This window comes from Vigna radiata, chromosome 10, assembly GCF_000741045.1.
Source record: "Vigna radiata var. radiata cultivar VC1973A chromosome 10, Vradiata_ver6, whole genome shotgun sequence".
NCBI lineage: Eukaryota > Viridiplantae > Streptophyta > Magnoliopsida > Fabales > Fabaceae > Vigna > Vigna radiata.
This window is the reverse complement of record NC_028360.1, coordinates 11,369,185-11,390,839: the sequence shown is the minus strand read 5'-3', so window position 1 is coordinate 11,390,839 and position 21,655 is coordinate 11,369,185. Positions and strand designations below refer to the sequence as shown.

General features: G+C 34.1%; 2 protein-coding genes across 3 annotated transcripts; both read left to right on the top strand.

Annotated features, from left to right (window-relative positions):
* The first annotated feature begins 949 nt into the window (after positions 1-949).
* Positions 950-13,344, top strand: LOC106775804 (acyl-CoA-binding domain-containing protein 4). Of its 2 annotated transcripts, none has more exons than XM_014663003.2 (18): positions 950-1,328; positions 1,993-2,063; positions 2,341-2,404; positions 2,495-2,566; positions 3,514-3,708; positions 3,849-3,926; positions 4,112-4,207; positions 4,324-4,390; positions 5,020-5,081; positions 5,314-5,453; positions 5,761-5,887; positions 5,962-6,076; positions 7,754-7,842; positions 7,985-8,068; positions 8,164-8,346; positions 9,170-9,310; positions 12,469-12,528; positions 12,900-13,344. In XM_014663003.2, the coding sequence occupies exons 1-18, from the start codon at positions 1,164-1,166 to the stop codon at positions 13,089-13,091; spliced, it is 2,001 nt and encodes a 666-aa protein (XP_014518489.1). In that variant the 5' UTR covers positions 950-1,163; the 3' UTR covers positions 13,092-13,344. The 2 variants fall into 2 exon arrangements, with proteins under 2 accessions (XP_014518489.1, XP_014518491.1); XM_014663005.2 differs by lacking the exon at positions 12,900-13,344 and adding an exon at positions 12,092-12,136 and having other exon boundaries at positions 12,469-12,509.
* Positions 13,345-14,981: 1,637 nt separating this feature from the next.
* Positions 14,982-19,825, top strand: LOC106775919. The gene is made up of 2 exons (XM_014663168.2): positions 14,982-16,102; positions 17,108-19,825. The coding sequence occupies exons 1-2, from the start codon at positions 15,235-15,237 to the stop codon at positions 19,525-19,527; spliced, it is 3,288 nt and encodes a 1,095-aa protein (XP_014518654.1). The 5' UTR covers positions 14,982-15,234; the 3' UTR covers positions 19,528-19,825.
* Positions 19,826-21,655: the final 1,830 nt, after the last annotated feature.

The window sequence follows — 21,655 nt, the reverse complement described above, 5'->3', positions numbered from 1 at the left end:
ATCTTTCTTTCAATTTTATCAATAAATGTAACTATTCGTTGACCAAAAAAAAAAAAAAGCCATGAGGCAAGCATAACTATAATTCACATTTAAATTATGTCTCCACAGTAAAAAATTCTCAAATATACTTTTACTTCTCAATATGATACAATTTTATATTTTAATCCTGTAAATAAATCTACTGAAATTAATTCATAAAAATTTACAATTACATTTTAGAAATAAAAAAAAGTAAAAATTAATCTTAAAAAATGGCTGGATATAACAGATAACTAAATGTGTTTTGTAATTGGATAATGATACTCAAACAACATTTTTTTTTATAACATTTGAAGATCATTTACGTGTCATTACGTGATTGGTTCATGATGGTGTTTAAGATTATTATTATTGATTCTGGAGTAATTTTGAACCAATCACATAATGACACGTAAATAATGTTCAAATATTAAAAAAAAATGTTGTCTAAGTGTCTTTGTCCTTTGTAATTAACGAATAATTGCATACTTCCTACTCCTTAAAACAATTTTAATATTTTTATAAAAATGGAAACTCGTTATAATTTACAAGCATGGCATAAACAGTGAAAAACTCAATTTTTTACTTTTTCATTTACCAAATCGATTTAATTGTCTAGAGAAAAATAAATCTGTAATCAAAATTTTTGATAGTATTATCATTAATTAAAATTTACGTACAATAAAAGCTAATATATCTAGCTATATATGTCATACATTTACTGTAAATTCATTTATTACATTGAAAATTGGTGAAGATCTTCCATTTAACAAAGTAAATATAATAAATATGTTTTTCTTCAACGAATTTCTGAAAAATTACCAAATTTATGTATTTTAAAAACATTTCTAGAATTTTTTGAGGACCAAAAAGAGTATTTAATAAAAATTAAAAAAAGGTGTTGACCATGCAAATTAAGAAAAACCGAAGGGGTATGTGGCTATTTGCGAAAGTTGCAGAATCAGAGTGGATCTGCGAAGAAGAGTGCATCAGCAGAAAGAAAACGTTGATATATAAGGCTTTACCACCTTCGTATTGCATCTGCATCTTCAATCTGAAGCCATTTATGCAGTTGTGTGGTTGAATCTATGTTATAGGAGTTAATTTTGTTCGAAGTGAAGCGAATTGGTGGATCTGAAGTAGCGATGGCGATGGCGATGGCGAGAGCAAGTTCTGGTCTGCAATACCCAGAGCGGTTCTACGCTGCGGCCTCTTACGTGGGGTTTGATGGATCCGCTTCTCCAACCAAAACCCTCACTTCCAAATTCGCTAAGTCTACCTCTCTTCTTCTCTACAGCTTATACCAGCAGGTACCACCTCAACGTCTTTCACAATCTGCATTGCATTGTGCCTCTTGCACACTCTTTCAATATGGATTTCTATTTTGATTTTTGGCTTTGGCTTCGTTGTGTTTTTGTCGGTGAGGCCATTCTATGTTAATTGATTCTGTGTTTGTCACTAGATCTGAATGAAATTGATGGATTGGATTGAAATGGAAAGGATTTGTGTGACTCGATGGTTACCTCGTTAATAGTTTATGGGAATGTTTGTTCATGCTGATTGATCTTATGAGGTGGGGGACATGTAATTTGGTTATGCATGTGAGAAGTGTGTGAATTGGATTTAATGTTATATGTTTTAGATGTTACGTTTTGACAATGTTTTGGACGTGGAAACATTGGCTGCTGCGTTGATCTGTGTCGGTGTTTTCTGTTTTTCTGATTGACTCAATGGAATCGTTTGCTACAAAATACTAGAGTTGATGCGCGATCGAAATGTTGCTTGTGTTTGGCAAACTAGAGGTTGATGCCTTGGTTGGCTAAGCCGGAGAAGTCATAGTTTCGTGAAGGAATGGAATGTGATTTACTAGTGATTACTACCTCTTCAGCCAATGGTTTTTTTGGGATGGGCTGATGTTGCTGAAGTTAAAATAACAAATTCCGTATTAATTTATTGGAAAATTTGTTATTTCAGGCTAGTGTAGGACCTTGTAACGTCCCAGAACCAAGTACATGGAAAATTGTGGAGCATAGCAAATGGGCCAGGTTTGTTTGCTTTAAACACACATGCTGGTTTTCACTTTCTGTATGCTCTTTGCGTATCTGCTTGACATCTCTGTTCTATATGTACGCCTTTGTGGAGCATTAAGGTCTTATACCATACGTGTCTTTGCATTTTCAATTTACAGATATTTTGTCATGAATACTGCACTGTCTTTTATCAATGTTATTTTTTAATGGTATTATACTAGCAAGATGCACAATTGCGTTCCTAATCTCATTTTGTCAAGAATATCATTAAAGGTAGTAATTATTGATGCAGTTGGAACCAGCTTGGAACCATGTCTTCCACTGAAGCCATGCGTCTTTTTGTGAAAATATTGGAGGTCATGCAAATAATTTTACATAATCATTCTTCTTGCTATATTGTAGACTGTTACCTGATACGTTTTCTTGTAATTTATTTTTCTTCGTAGGAAGAAGATCCTGGTTGGTATTCAAGAGCATCTAACTCTGTTGCAGAACCTGTCATAGACGTGCAAATGAATGTGAGTGTTATTAAGGGTATCAGCTTTATATTATACCGATTCCTGTTAATGTTATGGTGTTTTCTTTTTAATAGTATTCGTAAGTTTCGTCTCTAGTAGTAGTTATGCTGTCGACTTGTTATGCACTTATATTCATATATTATAACTTTATAGAGTGATCACAATGTAGTTTTTATTCTGGTTCAAATAATTAAAACAAAAACAGATGTTCTTCGGCAAATAATATTTAGGATATTTAATAATTGCAATATATTTTTATCACCTTTCGCCCTGGTAGGATATGAAATAATAAAAAATAGAAATAGAGAGAGGTTTTGTTATTAAGGGAAATAAATGAAGAACGACCTCAGTTGAGATTTTCCCAAGAGTTCAACTCCTTACAGAGAAATCTACCAAAACCCACCAAAATGACGCCCCCTTCCCATGATTACCCACTTATCTATAACTTAATCATACCTCTCACACACCATGGATTTCAACCCACATAACCAGCTCTGCATTCCAAAAATCTCTCCTCCCATCTTATTATTCTTCTCGGTCAACACATAAAACCATATATAGGCTCACTGTGTCAACTTTGTGCCTCCTGTTATAAACTTTTGATATATTGGGTCCTTAAGACAATTGGTCATTCGGGCCAGTATTCAGGTTTCTATCACACCTCAATAGACGTGCAGACAATTGTTATACAGCTTAATCGAGTCAGTGATTTTGTTGCAAGTCATATACAGGATTCCATGATTTGAGATTTAGGATTTGATAGTTAGGTTAAGAATTTAGATTAATGTAAGAGTCATGTCAACTTAAGTGGTGTCATGCTGTTAATAACATTGTAATAAGAACACCTTCCTCTATATTCTTATCCACTTTTGTTGCCACAGTCAAAGTAGTGATTCTTTTTTCCCCTTTTTTTCCTGCTTTCCAATTCCATCTTGCTGGTTTGACAGCATAATTCCAAAGTTGAACCAGTAATTGAGAATGGAAACTCTTATCCAGAGACAAAGACTATTTCCACCCAAAATGGAATCGAAGTTGGAACAGAGGATAAAGATATTGTTGTGGAAGGCTTTAGTTCAGTTGGAGTATATGATCAATGGATTGCACCTCCAGTATCTGGACAAAGTCCAAAAGCCCGATATGAGGTACTGGTTCTTGTGAAGTATGAAAATTATAAAATTCCATTCTAAACTAGTTTTTTTTTTTTTTTTTTGGCTTCCATGAGTTTATTCTCTGTTCTCTATTGGTTTTTCCCTCCCTAAGTGTAGTTTGTTTGTATTTTCAGCATGGAGCTGCAGTTGTGCAAGATAAATTGTACATATATGGTGGAAACCACAATGGTCGTTACCTTAATGATCTTCATGTAAGCATACATTTACCTATTCCATGAAGCTATGCAGTTTGACTGTGTAACAATTTATCTTGTGAGGTTGACTAAAACTACCAATTTATATATGGTGTTTTGATGGAAAGGACTTTTGTTATCTGTCTCTCAGGTTGACTTAGTTCTGTTTTTGGTTACTTTAATCTATATGGAAACAAATACAGGTTTTGGATTTGAGAAGGTGGATTTGGTCAAAGATTGAAACTAAGGCTGGAGATGAGTCCCCCGCAACTTCAGTCCCTTGTGCTGGCCATTCTTTGGTTTGTATTGAACATAAAATTGCATACTGAGTCGTGTTCAACCTGCTTGTAATTGGCTGCTAGTATTAATTCTGGAATTTTGTGGGATTTGGTAATGGAATTTTTTTCAATTACAGATTCCATGGGGAAATAAGCTTCTGTCTGTTGCAGGGCATGCAAAAGATCCTTCTGAAAGTATCCAAGGTATAATAAGGATGTCATAATATGTTATCGAATTTGGGTTGGATCTAACAACCCTTGAATCTACCTTTATAAGATGAGCACTGTCCAACCTTTATAGAAGCTCTATTTTAGCCATCGTTTTCAATATGAGATCTCAACATGTTATATTTTATGCATGAATACATGAGGAAATGGGATACATTAAGAAGCTTAATTTAGTTTTTTTTTTGGATAGGCCAATAAACTTCATTAATTTTGCTGGCAATGATAAGCTTGTATAAGACATGCTTACTTAAATTGTGTTCTCTATTCTAATCAGTAAACTAAAGCATGATACCGTCTCTCCATTTACTTTTAAGGAAAAACACAATCAAAATTGTTGGTAGTGATAAAAATTTTTCTGCATATTTAAGTTGAACATTTAGGCTACATGTTTTACTTAGTATTTATAATTTTTTTTTTTTTACTCAAAGTTCACTTTTTAAGAGTAACATTTTCCTTAGTTCATTTGATTTGATCCATGACCGTTAATTATGCCCCCCTCCCTACCCCATTTGTGATTCTTCTCCAATTCTCCAACTCCTATGTTTGTTGTTTTTTATATTGTGGTTAAAACTAAGTATCCGTATTACTATTATATATTGTGCCAGTGAAAGTGCTTGATCTTCAAACCGCTACATGGTCAACTCTAAAAACTTTTGGGAAAGCTCCGGTACGTATCTTTTGTTATCTTATGTTTATTGACCCCAAAATCCTAGAAATTATATATATCTCATTAGAAGTGTGTGACGTGCACATTTGTATATTTTAACAAGAATATGAAGGTTTTATGATTTTTAAATAGAGGACAGTAGTTCCCCCTCCCTTTTTCTATTCTTTTATTTTTTTCATATAAAGTGCATTAAAGGTCCGTTTAGTTCCCTTCAATCATATATACTTTCTAGGTATCACGTGGTGGCCAATCAGTGACCCTTGTAGGGGGAACCTTAGTAATTTTTGGTGGGCAAGATCCAAAGAGGACTCTTTTGAACGATCTGCATATTCTTGACTTGGAAACCATGACATGGGATGAAATTGATGCTGTGTAAGTAGTTTTTCTGAAACACTCCTTTGTATCTAATTTTACCTTTTCTATGGGGATGAGAAGGTTGTATGGTTGGGGGAATGTCAAGGGTTCTACGTTTGTAAAACGAGAAAACTTGTCATTAGCAATTGTTCAGTTGGGCCATATTTGTTTATGCCATGATCTGGGTATGACACATTGTAAATTATGTTACTCATTTCGTTAGTTGTGAATGTGTTGTTTTTATTCTCCCATGCAATATAAAGAGAAAGAAAATGAAAAAAAAAATAACATCTACGTTTGGTGCTAACTAAGTCTTAACTTGAAGTGGGGTGCCACCTTCTCCAAGGTCCGATCATACTGCTGCTGTTCATGTGGAGCGATACTTACTTATCTTTGGTGGGGGTTCACATGCAACATGCTACAATGATTTACATGTTCTTGATTTGCAAACTGTAAGGCCATTGCTTTTCCTACAAGACGATGAATTGGAAAATCGTTTATCTAATCATTTGCGTGAACTCTACAGATGGAATGGTCTCACCCCACACAGCTGGGTGAAATTCCAACACCACGGGCTGGACATGCTGGTGTGACAGTAGGGGAGAACTGGTTCATTGTTGGTGGTGGTGACAATAAGAGTGGTATGCCTTTTTTTCCACTTAGAGTCATACTTTCGGCATTTGAGGAATTATTTTTCACTACACATAATATTGCTTAGTATCTCAAACAAATATTATTTGAACTCTACGAGTGCACAAGTGGAACTTGTGGTTCAAATTAAACTGAAGGATTTGTATTCTAACAGGGTTGCGAACTAAATTGGTTTGTTCTACTTTCAATTATATATAAAATGTTTAATTACTCATTTGGTTTACATACCTGCACAATCTGTACAGTTTAGTCCCTACACCTAGAAGCTACTTCTGTTAGTCTTTATGCATACACTTCTAAATTTATTTTAGTCTTTCTACATACTTTCTGGATGACATTAACTAAAAATAAATTAAAAAATGTCGGTGTAAGGACTAAAATGTGTAGGTTTTAGGTGTACAAACTAAATTGTAAAGATTGTGCAATTGCAGAAACCAAATTAATAATTAAACCTATATAAAAAATAATAATATATTTAATTCAGTTTCCAAAGATAAAAATTATTTTATGCATACCCATAAATGTTTGTAAAGAAGTATGTTCACCCATAGTCCAATATTCTAAAATAGGATAAAAGCAAACCTATCTTTAATGGTTCAGTTTATAGCTAATTTCAGATTGGCAGTAGGCATTATATTGACTGGCCATGGTACTTGTGCTCAAGAAAACACTGTTTTTTAGAATAAGGATTTTTGGACTGGCGCCATTCCCATAAAAGAAGATAAGGTTCATATGTTTTAAGCCTCAAAAATTATAATATACGCACTTGTTATCTGTCTGTCCTTTTAAAATAGCGCTTTTAATATTAATTTTGTTGGTGCTAGCCTAGCCGTGTTGTTACCCAACTCCTTAGGTGTCAAAAAGATGGCTACCTCAATGTGTTACATCACTTTATATAGTTCTTGTTTTAGTCTCGCTAAATGTACTCTGTTTTTATCATGTTTCGGGTTGTTCACTTATAATTTTAGATTAATTAATATAGCTTGAGTGTAAAATTGTTAAAATAATAAAACAATTTACATCAATTACATTTAAAGTCAATTTGGGTATTATAGAAGTTGCTTCTCTTCAAATAGTGGCTTCATAATGTATTTTGGCCTTTCAGCAAAATGATCTAGCCCACTATAATAGAGAAAGAGCTTTCAGAAATGCTTTCAGAAAAATAGAGAAAGACCAAATAAATCAAACAGACAATTGCTACTTGTGACAATTTGCTATGCTTTTCACCCCCTATTTTTTGGTTTGTCTCTGGTTTTGTATATTTCCTGCATAGACGGAGGTTAGTTGACACATTTTTTGGTCTTGATCCTTGTAACATACATTGAAGTAGGGTAACAGATATGAGTTTATGGCACTGAAAGGATAGTGAAGAGTGTCAAATCTTTGATTAAGCATGCATTGATGCAATGAGAGAAGTGCTTATTTATTCGAAAGTTAATGCACTGTTTCATTGTGAAAGAAAGTTATAGAGGAAAGCATTGCCTTTTTTATTGGGATCACTGTGAAGAGGGACAAATTCTGGGCTGGTTATCATATATTCATATGGTTTAGTTGGTAACCTGGATTGTAATTTTACTTATTATTTTTGGATTTCAGGACATTTATGTTCCAGTCTAGTTTCGCTGTATATCTCTTTTAACATTTATATATTCCATATTATTCTGCAGGGGTCTCTGAAACAGTTGTACTGAATATGTCTACACTGGCTTGGTCAGTGGTAACTTCTGTTCAAGGACGAGTTCCTGTTGCCAGCGAGGTACTTTATCTATGTCTTTTAACAACACTGCATGTGATACAAAGTCTAACTAGAGTACTGATCCTTGTTAACTGCTGCAGTGTAAGAAGGTTATGTTTCTAGTGTCATTGGATTAACATAATTAAGATGTTTCCCATTGCAGGGATTGAGTTTGGTTGTAAGCTCCTATAATGGCGAAGATGTCCTTATATCTTTTGGAGGGTACAATGGACGATACAATAATGAAGTAAATATTATTTCAAAACGTTGCCTCTGTTTGTGTTCTCCTTTGCCTTTGCTTTTATATTTTCTTCCTCATCTGATTTGGTTTGCTGCATTTAGGTGTATGTTCTTAAACCAAGCCACAAATCAACCCTGCAATCGAAAGTAATTGAAAATTCAGTACCAGACAGTGTTTCAGCTATCCCAAATGCAACAAATGCTACCCGAGATGTGGAGTCTGAATTTGAAGCCGGCCATGAAGGGAAAAATTGGGAAGTTGTCTTGGACAATGCTGATCCAGCTGTATGTATTACTAAAAAGGATTTGCATTATTTCTTTCTGGTTTTAAGATTGTCCCAGCATTCATTTTTGTTTGAAATCTAAATTGTGGTTCTCTACTTTATAAAAATTATTGTCTTATGAATTTGGTTTAACTAGACATTTGTTTTTGTGGTTTTTTTAACAAAATTAGAATTGTATAATGGGCCAAATTCAATTAGGCATGCCTTTCAGTTTGCTTTTTATGGCCGCAAAATTTTTCCTTTTATGACTTTCATCATCTTCCTAAGGTTTTGAATCAATCACTTCCCTGCCCTACCCTCGGTAACCTTCAACCCATTTAGTTCCTTTGCCTTGAATTTGTCATAAAAGTCTGACCCTAGCCTGCTAAATTATTAATCCATTTTTTCTATCACTTTGAATTTCACATGGTAACAACACAGTATAGTATGTTCATGTTTGTGTGCCAGTGTGTGATTTTTCTCTTATTGCCAACCAAACGAAGAAGGAAAAATTAGTTGGGAGCTTGTAACGAACTTCAAAGTTCAAACAGCGCTAATACATTAATGCATGCAATTACACACTCACACGTATGCTCTTTCCTCCTCAAGTAGCTAATGGGCTTGAAAATTATGCTCCTTTTAGATTAAAAATCGGGATTGTTTAGACTGCCCTCCAATCTGTGGTACCCATTTCATGATTTAACACACTTGGCCTCCATGTTGTTCCTGTCTAGTTCTTGCTTAAGTCCCTCATTTATATCCCCCAAAAGCATATCATTTCTATATTTGTGCCATTTGATATTTCTTCTTGTCAGTAATTGCTTTCATATTTTGCTGTCATACAGAAATCAAAAGGTGATATTATATCAGTCCTGAAGACTGAGAAAGAAGAGTTAGAATCATCACTCAGCAAGGAGAAACAGCATGCTCTTCAATTAAAGCAAGAGCTGGCAGAAGCTGAGTCTCGTAACACCGACCTTTACAAGGTAACCTACCTTAATTGTTGAAGTTCCTTTTCTAGTTTGGAATTATAGGAATGGATTCAGTTCAGGAATCAAGCACTGAAGTGGGTAATGATTACTAGCAAATGAAAATTAGAATTCTTGAGAAACTATTCTATTGCCCTTTTTCTGTCTAGAGCTGTGAGTTGCAGGACAACACCCCCTCTATTTGCTTTTAACTATATTGCTTTGTTTTGTCTCTTGGTCTCTAGTATCAGTCGGTTGGATTTATAATTGACCTGGTTAGTAGAAAGGCAAAGATTGAACTTTATTAAGGAAACCCTACGTCCCCACTCCCCGATCCAGTATATAGCAGTATAAAAAAATCAGGTAATGAATAGATTGAATAAAGATTTCCCTGGATATTTTTGAAAGATCCAGGCCTCTCCCACATTTTTCGACGATGTCATATGATACTTAATCCTCTCCTCTTCTATTTATTTCTTCCTCTCATTAACTTCAATAATAGACAGTTAGTCATCACTCATCATTCTGTTTCAAACTGTCTTACTACTAACTTCTGAGGTTATTATCCTCTACACTTCTCCTAGCTCTCCTTTGATAGATCATTCTGATTAAGGGTCTTAGCCTATCATTGTATAAGCCAAACTTATATATGTTGTATCAAAAAGGTTCAGGTTCATTATTTTTCATGACAGAATATGTGTTGTTGTTTGATCCAGATTCTTGAGCTCCACTCGATGGGAAATTTTTTGGCTGATATTTATTAAGGAAGTGTGAACTATATCATTGAACTTAAAAGGTGCTGGTTAGATAAATTTATTACGGTAATCAGACAATTGTTGCATATTGATAGATATCCTTACTTATAGAAATTAGACAGTTCTAGGATTTACACTTACTGTGATTAGGAAATTATTTTTGTGATTATTAGCCACTCAATAGTTATCGTTTTCTAGTGTGCATTTACAATCGGATTTAGTCATGGTTCTTGGTTTCTCTTCCCAACATGGTATTAAAGTTTTTCCTCCCATCTTGAGAATAGACAGAGACAAAGTAAAGAGAAAAATGTAGGGGCACACAACACAACAGAAAATGGTAGCTTAATGTGACTTGATGGAGTGATGGATTACAACTAGAACAAATACCACTCCAAAGAGCAATAGGAAGATTAGTATTGTTGGGTAAAGAGGGCGGGAGGAGACAAATAAGTTGGGGCCGGGGTGAGTCAAAAGTTTTCCAAACATCAAGTGGAGAAGGAGGATGGAGTCGACAATAACACTTGCATTGCAGATGAAAGAGATGGATTCTCGTGTAGGTCAGGTGGACCATTAGGTATATATTTTTGGGTTGAGATGATTGAAATAGAAAAGAAGGAATAGGAAGTGAGGCAAAAACATATTCAAACTTAGGTGAAAACAAGTGAAAGAAAGAGATTAAAATAAATTAACATTTGTTGAGACTAGGTAACAACTGAGTGAAGGAGAATAACTCTAATCATTGTGTAAACAAGTAGCAATTTTACCAAGATCAGTACTATGACTGTTACAAACATGTGGACCCCAAGATGTAGGAAGTAGAGAGTGAAGATCTTAATGGTAAAATAAAATAGAGATATTTTTTCGTTGAACATTGAAGAGGGTATGCAATTATTGAGATAACAAGCATAAGGAATATCAACCCAAAACTGATGAGATACATTGCCACGATTAACCTTGATGGGGCAATTGACTCCCTCATTGCCCACTTGGTGACAAATGTTATTGGCGTCCAAACTTTGATTATTTTTTTTCACGTTTTCTTCTGTGGATAAAAAGTCTCTTGTCAGGTTTGTTTTATCATTGACCTTCATACCAACTTGGTCAATAATGTCTTTTTCCATGGTGATCCCTTTGATGTTTATGTGGTATTACCTCCAAGATTTGTTATTCGGTGAGTCTTTCGGCAAATTCTTAAATTGACTCAAGGATTCTCTCAAGGCATGCTTTGGTAGATTCAGTACTATTGTTCTGTAGTTGAACGTGTCTTGGCATCTCTTACCAGCCTTCTATCTCCATTTCACTGCGAGATGTATCTACGTACTTAGTTGTTTAGGTTGACAACATTGTTATTAAAGTAACACCTATGTCACAATTTTCAATCAAAAGATCTTAGTACTCCGTTACTACTTGGGGATAGAGGTAGCAGCACAAAGTAAAAGTAGCATTATCATTTACCAAAGTGTGCAATGGATATTCTGGTGAAAAACAAAACTGGCGAAGTTAAGTCTATTGACATAGCCATGGATCCCAGTTCCAAACTTCTACGATATCACAGGAGCCACTTTCAAATCCAGAGAAGTACCAGTGACTGTTTCAGAAGACGAATTATGTCATTGCTGCCTGACCAGATATTTCCTTTTCAGTCAATTTAGTGTTGTTTTTCTGACTTTTTTCTGTGAAAGATATTGTGATGTCATTTGGTTGTGAAATATATTAGAGGAACAAACTTTAGGAAAGAAGTTTTTATACTCAAATTCTGGAATATTAGGATGCAGATTTGACAAGTTCTTCCAGTGATAGGAGATCCATTTTTGGGTATTGCATTCTTATTAATGGTTAGATGATTTCTTTAAAGAAGTAAGAAAGAGAATGTTGCAAAATCTAGTGCAAAAGTTGAGTACTGAGTGATAACATCAGACAATTGGAGAGATGTTACACAAATGATTCCCATTTGTAATAATAAGTCTGTGTGTAGCACATAGTTTGAAATCTATTATTCCATGAAACAAATAAAGACATTGACATAGATTTTCTCTTCTGACAGAGAGGATCTTATCACGTGATACACTGATTTTGTCAACATCAATTGGTAAATGTCTTCAAATATTTTGACTGGTCCTTGAATTGATTGTATTTTGTATCAAGCTCAGTCCATACAACTCATACTCCAACTTCTAAGGAAATGTTAGATATGTTTAATGATAATAACTAGGCAGTTATTGGATATTTTTTCGTATTTTAATTGATATAATTAGACAATTGAGTATTACATAATTTGGTATTTTCTTTGTAATTATTACCCACACCATAGAATAATACACTCTATTGTATATATTGACTACACACAGATTCCGTCATATCTCTTACTTTCTATTTTTCTCCATAGTCTCCTTAAACTTGTATTTTGTGCTGATAATGTAGGAGCTCCAGTCAGTTCGTGGTCAGCTTGCTTCTGAGCAATCAAGGTGTTTCAAACTCGAGGTATGCATGCATTAATGCTTCTGAGAGTCTTGTCCCTGTTGGTCTTCAAGTGTTTTAGAATTGAATAGTGTTTTAGGTAGGTAATTGAATGAAAATTATTGGACAAACACGGTGCATTATTTAATCTGATGGATAAACTATTCATGTGACGAAGAATTTGTTTTTCAAAATTTTTCATATCTGCCAAACTAAGTAACAATTTCAAGTGTTTAATAACTTCTGATGGCACTGCTTTTGTGAAAATAGTTTTTTATAGTGATCTAATTACCAGTTTAAGTCTGCTTTAAAATTTTGGTATGTCACCTTTTTGTGGATGAAGAAATCTGTACTTGTTATTATTGTTGAACTGAAAATAATATTTGAGAATGTAGGTGGAGGTTGCTGAATTAGGTCAGAAGCTCCAAACCATTGGAACATTACAGAAGGAGCTGGAGCTCCTCCGGCGGCAGAAGGCTGCATCAGAGCAAGCTGCCTTAAATGCAAAACAGAGGCAGAATTCAGGTGGCGGCGTGTGGGGTTGGCTTGCGGGTGCTCCCCCTGACCAGAATGCAGATGATGCGTGAATCTCTTAGCTGAATAGCAGTGCTACTTTCATTCAACCAATTTTATTTCCAATACTTACTGTGTATTCATTCAGTTCTTCTTTTAGTTATGTAAACAAGATTTAGCTTGTTTGACCAAAAGATTTTCTACACCTGAGGATGAGGACGAAGGTATAAATAGTAGATGTTACTTTTACTTTTACCGCCATTTTTGTTGATGATTGTATTCAAAGTGACATACATTATTGAATGAAAAATATACAAATTCTTTTGATTTAACATTTTCATTCAACCAACTAAGAGGGATTGTTTTTATGTGATTGTTTTATTGAAGAATTGTTTAAAGTATTTTTCTAATACCGTTTAACGCATTATAATTATAATTACAAATTCACAAAATCAACAATGAAACTAAAATCAGCGCAATAACCTGTAGTTTTCTTAGATATTATCTGTTACTTAATAAATTTCTAAATTTTATCTCATTTTTAATATATTTTGTATTGGATTTTAATTTTATAAAAAGTATGTTGGTATTTTTTTTCATTCAAAAAGAAAAGGCAAGTGTTCATGAAGCACATGCTAGTAATGGTATATATGCATATGGATTTTTATATATAAAAGTAATTCTAAACATTAACATGTATTTAAGCAATTGCTTTTAGTTACAATTTTACTATCATGATTTTAGTTAATTACAAGAATTTGGTGTTCTAAGTATTACCACTTGTATATTTGTCATTAAATATTTAACAGATTTTTGTTAATGTGACATTATTTAGTAACACGTTGATGACAATCTAGCCTACTTCATATATTTTTTTAAAGTTTATTGACGTGATTTAATTCTACTTCTAGTTTTTAGAAATTGCAAATAGAAAACTAAAAGTATATGTCTTGTTCACTTAAGAGAAATTAAGGGAGAGTAATTGAGTGGATTTGAGAGGATTTGAAGATCATTATTTTTGTTGTTTATTTGAGTGAATTTGGAAGTAAACAAAAGGCAATTTAAAAGTAAAGTTTGTGATAATTATTGTAGGATTTAATTTATGTGATGGATTAAAAAAATTTACTTTCAAAACTACTCTCAATTACTTCCAAATTCACTCAAATAAATAATAAAAAAAAATTATCTTCAAATTCAGTCAATTATTCTTCTTCAAATCCACTCAAGTCTAATATATTATATGTAAGACTAATGGAAGCTAAAATCACATAACTTTTATACTTGAAGGATTTGTGTAACTGAAACATAGGACTAAAATTACATAAGGAATGCTTGGAGGATCAAAAGTAAAAATAAACACATATTTTATATTTTTAAATGCTTTATATTATTCTATTTATATAAGGGTAAATTTTAAGAACCATTAGTTATAAGTATATTTGCATTCATATACTTACACACAAATAATAAAAAATTATGAGTTAACCAGTGATTAAATAATCACATAAAAGTGTAATATGCATTATTTTTAATTTTGCTAATTTAAATTACAGTTTTAATTTCTCATAATTACACCATATTTACTCTCACCTCCCCTCCCCCTAAACAGTTGAATAAATGCTATATAATTTGCAACTCTTAAAGTTTATTTTTCACCCATGTAAAACAAAAATGATTTATAGCCTTTAAAAAATTGATACAATTAATCTGTTTAATTTATTTACTTTTTTTTTTTTTCATTTCAACATATTTGATGTCTTCTTTGTTTCTCTTTAATTTTTACTCTATCAAACTTAATTCACGTATACTTTATCAACTTATTTAAAAATTTCTTTTCAATATCTATTTGAAGAAATTTGTTTTAATCTTATAATCAAACTATTGTTTATATAAATGTGAAGTAAATTGAGGGAGATAGTCATAAAAGTAATATGAAATTGTTTGTAATATAATGAGGATCAATTATGTTTAAGTGTACATTATTTCAAACTACATAACTTCATATGATTAATTTTGAAAATGAAAAACTAATAGAAATTATTAGGGTTTTAATTATCTATTTAGCACTCTAATTTTTCATTTCTCTATTTTTTTTTTCTGAGGATGCCATAGAAATGGCGAGCTCTCTCCCATGCAAGTGCAACCTTTAACTCTGGCCATCGTTCATGGTGTTCTGTTCCGTAGAATTATAATTTCCTTCAATTTACGAAGCCCCTAATGACCGAATTGAACACTCAAGACAATGCCGCGGCTGCTACCGATTCTCCAAGGGTTTCGCGAAACCACAGAGTGCAGGGCGCTTCAACGGAAGAGTATAGCGTTGGGGTATGCTCCGAAGGTGACACACCGTCCAACTTCGATCGATTGCTGTCAGAATTCGATGAGTACGTGATAGCTGAGAGACACGTGTCGCGGGATCTGGGGTTTGGGTTTGAGGTCGGAGATATGGTGTGGGGGAAGGTGAAATCTCACCCGTGGTGGCCCGGGCAGATATACAACGAAGTGTTTGCGTCGCCTTCGGTGCGTCGCATGAAGCGGGAGGGACACGTGTTGGTGGCGTTCTTCGGCGATAGCAGCTATGGCTGGTTTGAGCCGGCGGAGCTTATTCCGTTCGATGCAAATTTCGCTGAGAAATCACAGCAGACGAATGCGAGGACGTTTTTGAGGGCCGTGGAGGAGGCGGTTGATGAGGCCTGTAGGAGGCGTGGGCTTGGTTTAGCTTGTAGGTGTAGGAAGACTGATAATTTTAGGCCCACAAATGTTGAAGGGTATTTTTGTGTTGATGTGGAAGATTATGAGCCTGGTGGGTTGTATTCTGATAGCCAGATTGCGAAGGCAAGGGATAGTTTTAATCCCAGTGAGACTCTTGCTTTCGTGAAACAATTGGCGATTGCTCCACATGATGGTGGCCCCGGGAACATTGGATTCACTAACAATAAGGCCACCCTTTCGGCTTACCGGAAGGCGGTATTTGAGCAGTTTGATGAGACTTATGCACAGGCTTTTGGGGTGCAGTCTGTGCGCACCACTCATCCTCGTATCAATCCACTTGATCAGTCAGGGACCGTGAGGCACACTCCTAGAGGTATATATATAGATATATAGTTCTTTCTTTTCAGGTTTATTTGTTATTGGAGACACATTGTATTTCACTATTTTTTTTCTTCTTCTATCTATTGTGTGTCATTGTTGACAATGGATTTAATGACCAAATCTTTCTAGATCTTTACGGTTTTGGAATAAAGCAATCGAGTTGTTCGGAATATACAAGTCTTGGGATTTGCTCTTAGATGTTTAAGCACTAGATTATGTAGTGAAAATATGAGTGTTCGGACCTTCTTTGTTGCATAAAATTGTTCTGGTTAATTATCTTCTGGTTGTTGTTGTTCTGGCGATTGTCTGTCAACATTCTTCAATTATAGACATTCTTCAGTTATAGAGGGTTGAATAGTCTGATGTCTGTGTTTGGTAGCTGAAATGTTTGTTATTTGTGTTTTTGAGTCTCTAACTAACTTCAGGTTGAAAGAGAGAGAAATGGATGGAAGAGATGCTCAAAACTGTGTGCATGGACTACACAACAAAGTACATTTTATGTATGTTGATTCAATAAATACAATTATAATAATAGGAGTTGTTAGTCTATGTCCATGGTATGTATGGATATAAATCATATTGTTAATGATCTGATTCTAATTAGGTTTCTTAAAACTATAGAGGTTCTGATTAAATAAGGAAACAAGTCATAAAACTTAACAGAAGAATAAATCTTAAGATCATCTAAGATACTCTAAATTATTCTGGGATAAGATTTTATATTTCTCATGTTCCTAACCTCCTTCAACTAAGCTTACTAAGTTTTGCTTCTTACAAGAAATAATTTACTTACCCACAAATTTAAAAGTAAGAAGCATAAAATTGACCATTATCAGCCTTTTAATTTGAACACTAGTTTAATTTTACATTATGAGCTCATGTAGTTTATCCCCTCACGTATGTAAGGATGCTAATTTATGTTCAGTTAACATGATCTTATTCAAAGCCACTTCAATGTTAATCCTACCTTTTTCTGTTTTTTACTTCTTCTTTTCAGCTCCCTTGAGTGGTCCACTGGTGATTGCAGAAACCTTGGGCAGTGGAAAGAGCCCTACCAAATCTCTTAAAGTTAAGGAGGCTTCAAAGAAGGATAGATACCTTCTTAAACGGAGAAATGATCCAAATAACTCTGTCCAATTAGCATACGAGGAGGACAATTCCGATGCCACAAATAGTTATGTATTTCAGAAGAGGGCTCCAGTTGTGCCTGTGACACCTAAATTGGAAATACCAGCAGATACAGAATTTGTTTGTCATGACGGTGCTGCTTCAATTTCAGATGCCAAAGAACATTTAAAAGGTCGTGTTCAAGCAGATGACTCTGGACATTCTTCTGCCATTTCTGCAGACATAAAACCTCATCCTGACAAGGGAAAGGAATCTTTTGAAGAAATGATCCACAACTTTGAACATGATAATGCTTTTAGTAAAAGTATGGTCCGGTCTGATTTGTCTGGGGAGTTGGCCACAGTTGATGAGATGTCTCAACGATCACATCCGGAGAAAGAAGTTTCTGTTGATGTTAAATATGAAGGGAATACAAAATTGTCCGGACCATGTGATGATTTTAACCAAGTAGTGCCGGGACCCCCGACTGTTGCTGGTGGAGTAAATGAAATGCATCAGATTAAGAGCGAAAATAATGTATATGGTTCACCACTTGAAGCAAAGCTTAAGTTGAAGAAGATAAAAGTTCACAAGAGATCTGCAGCTGAGTTGAACTCTGAGACATCTGCTGTTGGAGAGAGAAAGAATAAAAAGAAAAAGAACTTGAATTTAAGACCTGCAGCTCAGTTGAACTCTGAGATTTCTGCTGTTGGAGAGAGAAAGAAGAAAAAGAAAAAGGACTTAAATTTACAACCTACATTAGGCTTTCCAGAGAAGCATTCTACATTTGGGGAATCAGTTTCTGTAAAATCAACAGGAAAGGCTGTCTCAATTGATCTGGCTCCAGGAGAGAATTCTCCTTCAGAACAAGTGGTGGCGGATGCTAATACCCGGAATTTGCTGCCCGTGGATACCATTGGAAATGCTAATATGGAATTGCCACAACTTTTGGGTGATCTGCAGGCCCTTGCTTTGAACCCTTTTCATGGCATTGAAAGAAAGATCCCTGGGGCTGTTCAGCTATTCTTTCTGCGTTTCAGGTCTCTTGTTTACCAGAAAAGCTTGTCTGTTTCTCTACCAACTGAAAATGAAGTTCCTGAAGTTCGCCTCACTAAATCTCCTTCCAGTCTCAGGACATCCGACAATCCTGATGAGTTTGTCAAAGCTTCTCAGATTGTAAAACCTGTGAAACATATTGTTCGGCCTGATGATCCTACAAAAGCTGGGCGGAAAAGGGCCTCTTCTGATAGGCAAGATGAAATTGCTGCAAAGAGGTTGAAGAAAATCAAGGATTTAAAGGCTCTAGCTTCAGAAAAAGCAGTGACCAGTCATAAAACTTCTGAAGCCCGGCGAGAAGATGGCGTGGAAACCTTTTCCCAGGGTCCATCCAAGTTGGCGAAACTAGACACAATGAAGAAAGTGAACTCTCCAGCTAAGGCAGTTGAGCCCACAATGTTGATGATCAAATTTCCTCCAGAAACAACTCTTCCGTCTATTCCAGAGCTGAAAGCAAGGTTTGCTCGCTTTGGCCCAATGGATCAATCAGGTTTCCGTCAATTTTGGAACTCGTCAACTTGTCGAGTTGTTTTCTTGCACAAGGCTGATGCACAAGCTGCATATAAATACTCTGTAGGAAATCAATCCTTATTTGGTAGTGTGGGTGTGAGGTGTTTCATTAGGGAATTTGGGGATCCCGCTCAGGAAGTGTCCGAAGCTGCAAAGGGTAAGGTAGATGATGGTGTAAGTGACATAGCTAGGGTGAAGGATCCCCCAGTGGTTCATCGCCTGGCATCAGCATCATCTATGCAACCACTACCTCAGCCCATCCAGCTGAAGTCGTGCCTGAAGAAATCAACCGGCGATGAGTCCGGTCTGGTCTCGGGTAATGGAAGTAGTACTAAAGGAAATTCTCGTGTAAAATTCATGTTGGGTGGGGAAGAAAGTAGTAAGGGAGACCAAATAATGGTGGGTAATAGAAACAAGTTCAACAATGCTAGCTTTGCTGATGCTGGGACACCATCTATTGCAACGGATTTTAATAGTAAGAATGTTCAAAAGATGACATTACAACCCCCGTTGCCTATTCTTCCTCTTCCTACACAGTTTTCGAAACCCCCTCAACATAATTTGCGTAATTCTGAATTGGCAATGGCACCCCGAAACAGTCCGAATTTTATTAACGCCACAGCATCAGCTACTGCAAGCACGGTTGATATATCACAGCAAATGATACACCTTTTGACTAGGTGCAGTGATGTTGTCACTAACTTGACTGGTTTATTGGGCTATGTGCCTTACCATCCACTCTGACCAAATTTACTCTTCACTGCTTCCTTTTCCATATCATTCATACATACACAAGAAAAATTATCGAGCGGAATATTGTGGATTGGTCAGTTTCTCTAAGATTTTGAGCTCCATAAATGTAAACACTCATTGTCAGTAGCTTCTTATTAGCTATTTCTTGGGTGTAATTGGGGGTTACTCGGTTCATATATATTTCCTGACTTTTTGTATACCTTAGGCATCCTTCACGCTATTATTGGCCCCAATGTTACGTTCACCAAGAATCTCTGTGACGCTACAATAGATGTGGATTTCATATTTATGAACAGCATTATTCCAATATAATATTCTTTTAATATTTAAAACCCCAATTCAAGGGTAGTTAATTTTTCAAATAGCTCATTTTCACTGTACCCAAAGGAATTCGAGCCCCACCAGCTGAATTTACACAACTGAAAACTCCACCAAAATTTGTTCTCTAGAGTTGAATTCCACAACTTTTTTCTTTTTTAAATGAGAGAGGAATGGGAATTGGGAAAGTACAGTATTTATAATAGACAGATAACTTAAAAGGTTAATTAAAAATGTTGCAAATAATTTTGATTGGATTGGGAGACGGGAAAAAGTAAAAAATAATTGAATTGTTAAAAAAATATAATTTTTTAATATTAATTTCGTAATATTATTTGGAAAAAAATTGAAATTTAATTTCTTGATAATTAATTTTGTGAATGTTAAAAGAAATTTAAAAGAGTTTTTGAAATATGTTTTATAATGCATCGGAAACTTAAGATGATTTGAAATTTTTATTACAAATTGGATGAGAAAAATTAATTTTATATAGTAATTAGAGCCATTTAACTCATCAATGAGTTCATCCATTGGAAAGTTGTCCTTTATACTGATAGCATTGAAGGGTTTATAGTTCGTACAAAATCTTCATGTTTTATTTTTTTTTATAAAGATAATTCATAAAGAAATGAATTTTTATATTTTCTTAACAAATAAGAAATAAAAAGTAAGAAAGATAATGTAATTATGAATGTAACAAATTTATATATGTCAAAATATTATTTTTCTTTTCTTAGACCTTCATTAGTTTGGTATCCTTGATCAAAGTAATGGCATGATTGTGTACCTTTAAAGGACTTGTATTTTCAATAAGGTTATTGTTTCTTACACCCCCCACAATTATTAATTATACCACAACACTCATTGAGAAGGACTAAACTATTCTTCAGCACTGCTGGTTTTACTATTATTGTTGTCACCATTTTCATCATTACCACTGTTATAGAGAAAGAAAAAGAAATGAAAAACACTACAGACAAAAAAAATGTTCATTCAAAAAGCTCTTTTAGAAATATATTTTATGTGTTCTGAATTTTTTTTTTGAAATATATTTTATGTGGAGTATTTAAAAACTTGTTCTAAAAAATATTATATATGTTCTGAAAATTCTATTTAAAAAAAAATTATAAATACATTTTATACATTCAGAAAATTTTTCTCCGAAAATTTTATTTTGAAAATTTCTAAAACATGTAATAGAAATAACTTTTATAAAGCATAAAATGATTGTTTTAAAAATTTGGAGGGTGCACAGAGAAGTTGTGAGGTTTAGAAAATAAAAGCCTTTTCCTAACAAATAAGAGCAAGATGTTTTTTGAGGTTGATCCTTCTTATCTATCCACTTTCAACTAATTTTAGTTATCTAATTATTTATTTTTCTTTTGAAATAACACTTTTTCATTTATTTTAGATTTATTTTACATAATTATGTAGTAATTAATTGTTTTTTGGTTCTTGTTCCTTCTCCAATATCTCCAATATCGACATTAAAATCCGTTTAGTTTGAAAAACTAGGATAGTAAATGCAATATTAACGAGTAACATATAATCTTATTTTTGACTTCTGATTATAGTTTTTATATGAAGCTTTTTACTATGATCAACCTAATTAAGACTCAAAAATGACTAATCGAGATTAAACCTCTATTTAGTCATTATAAAAAATTCACTATCAGACTATTAATTGACTGGTCCGTTTATAGGATATATTTTTCTATTTTTGGAAAATACATCATAACAGAAAAATAGTTCAACTAAATTCTAATTATTAATATTTATTTAATAAAGTGTAGAAATAAAA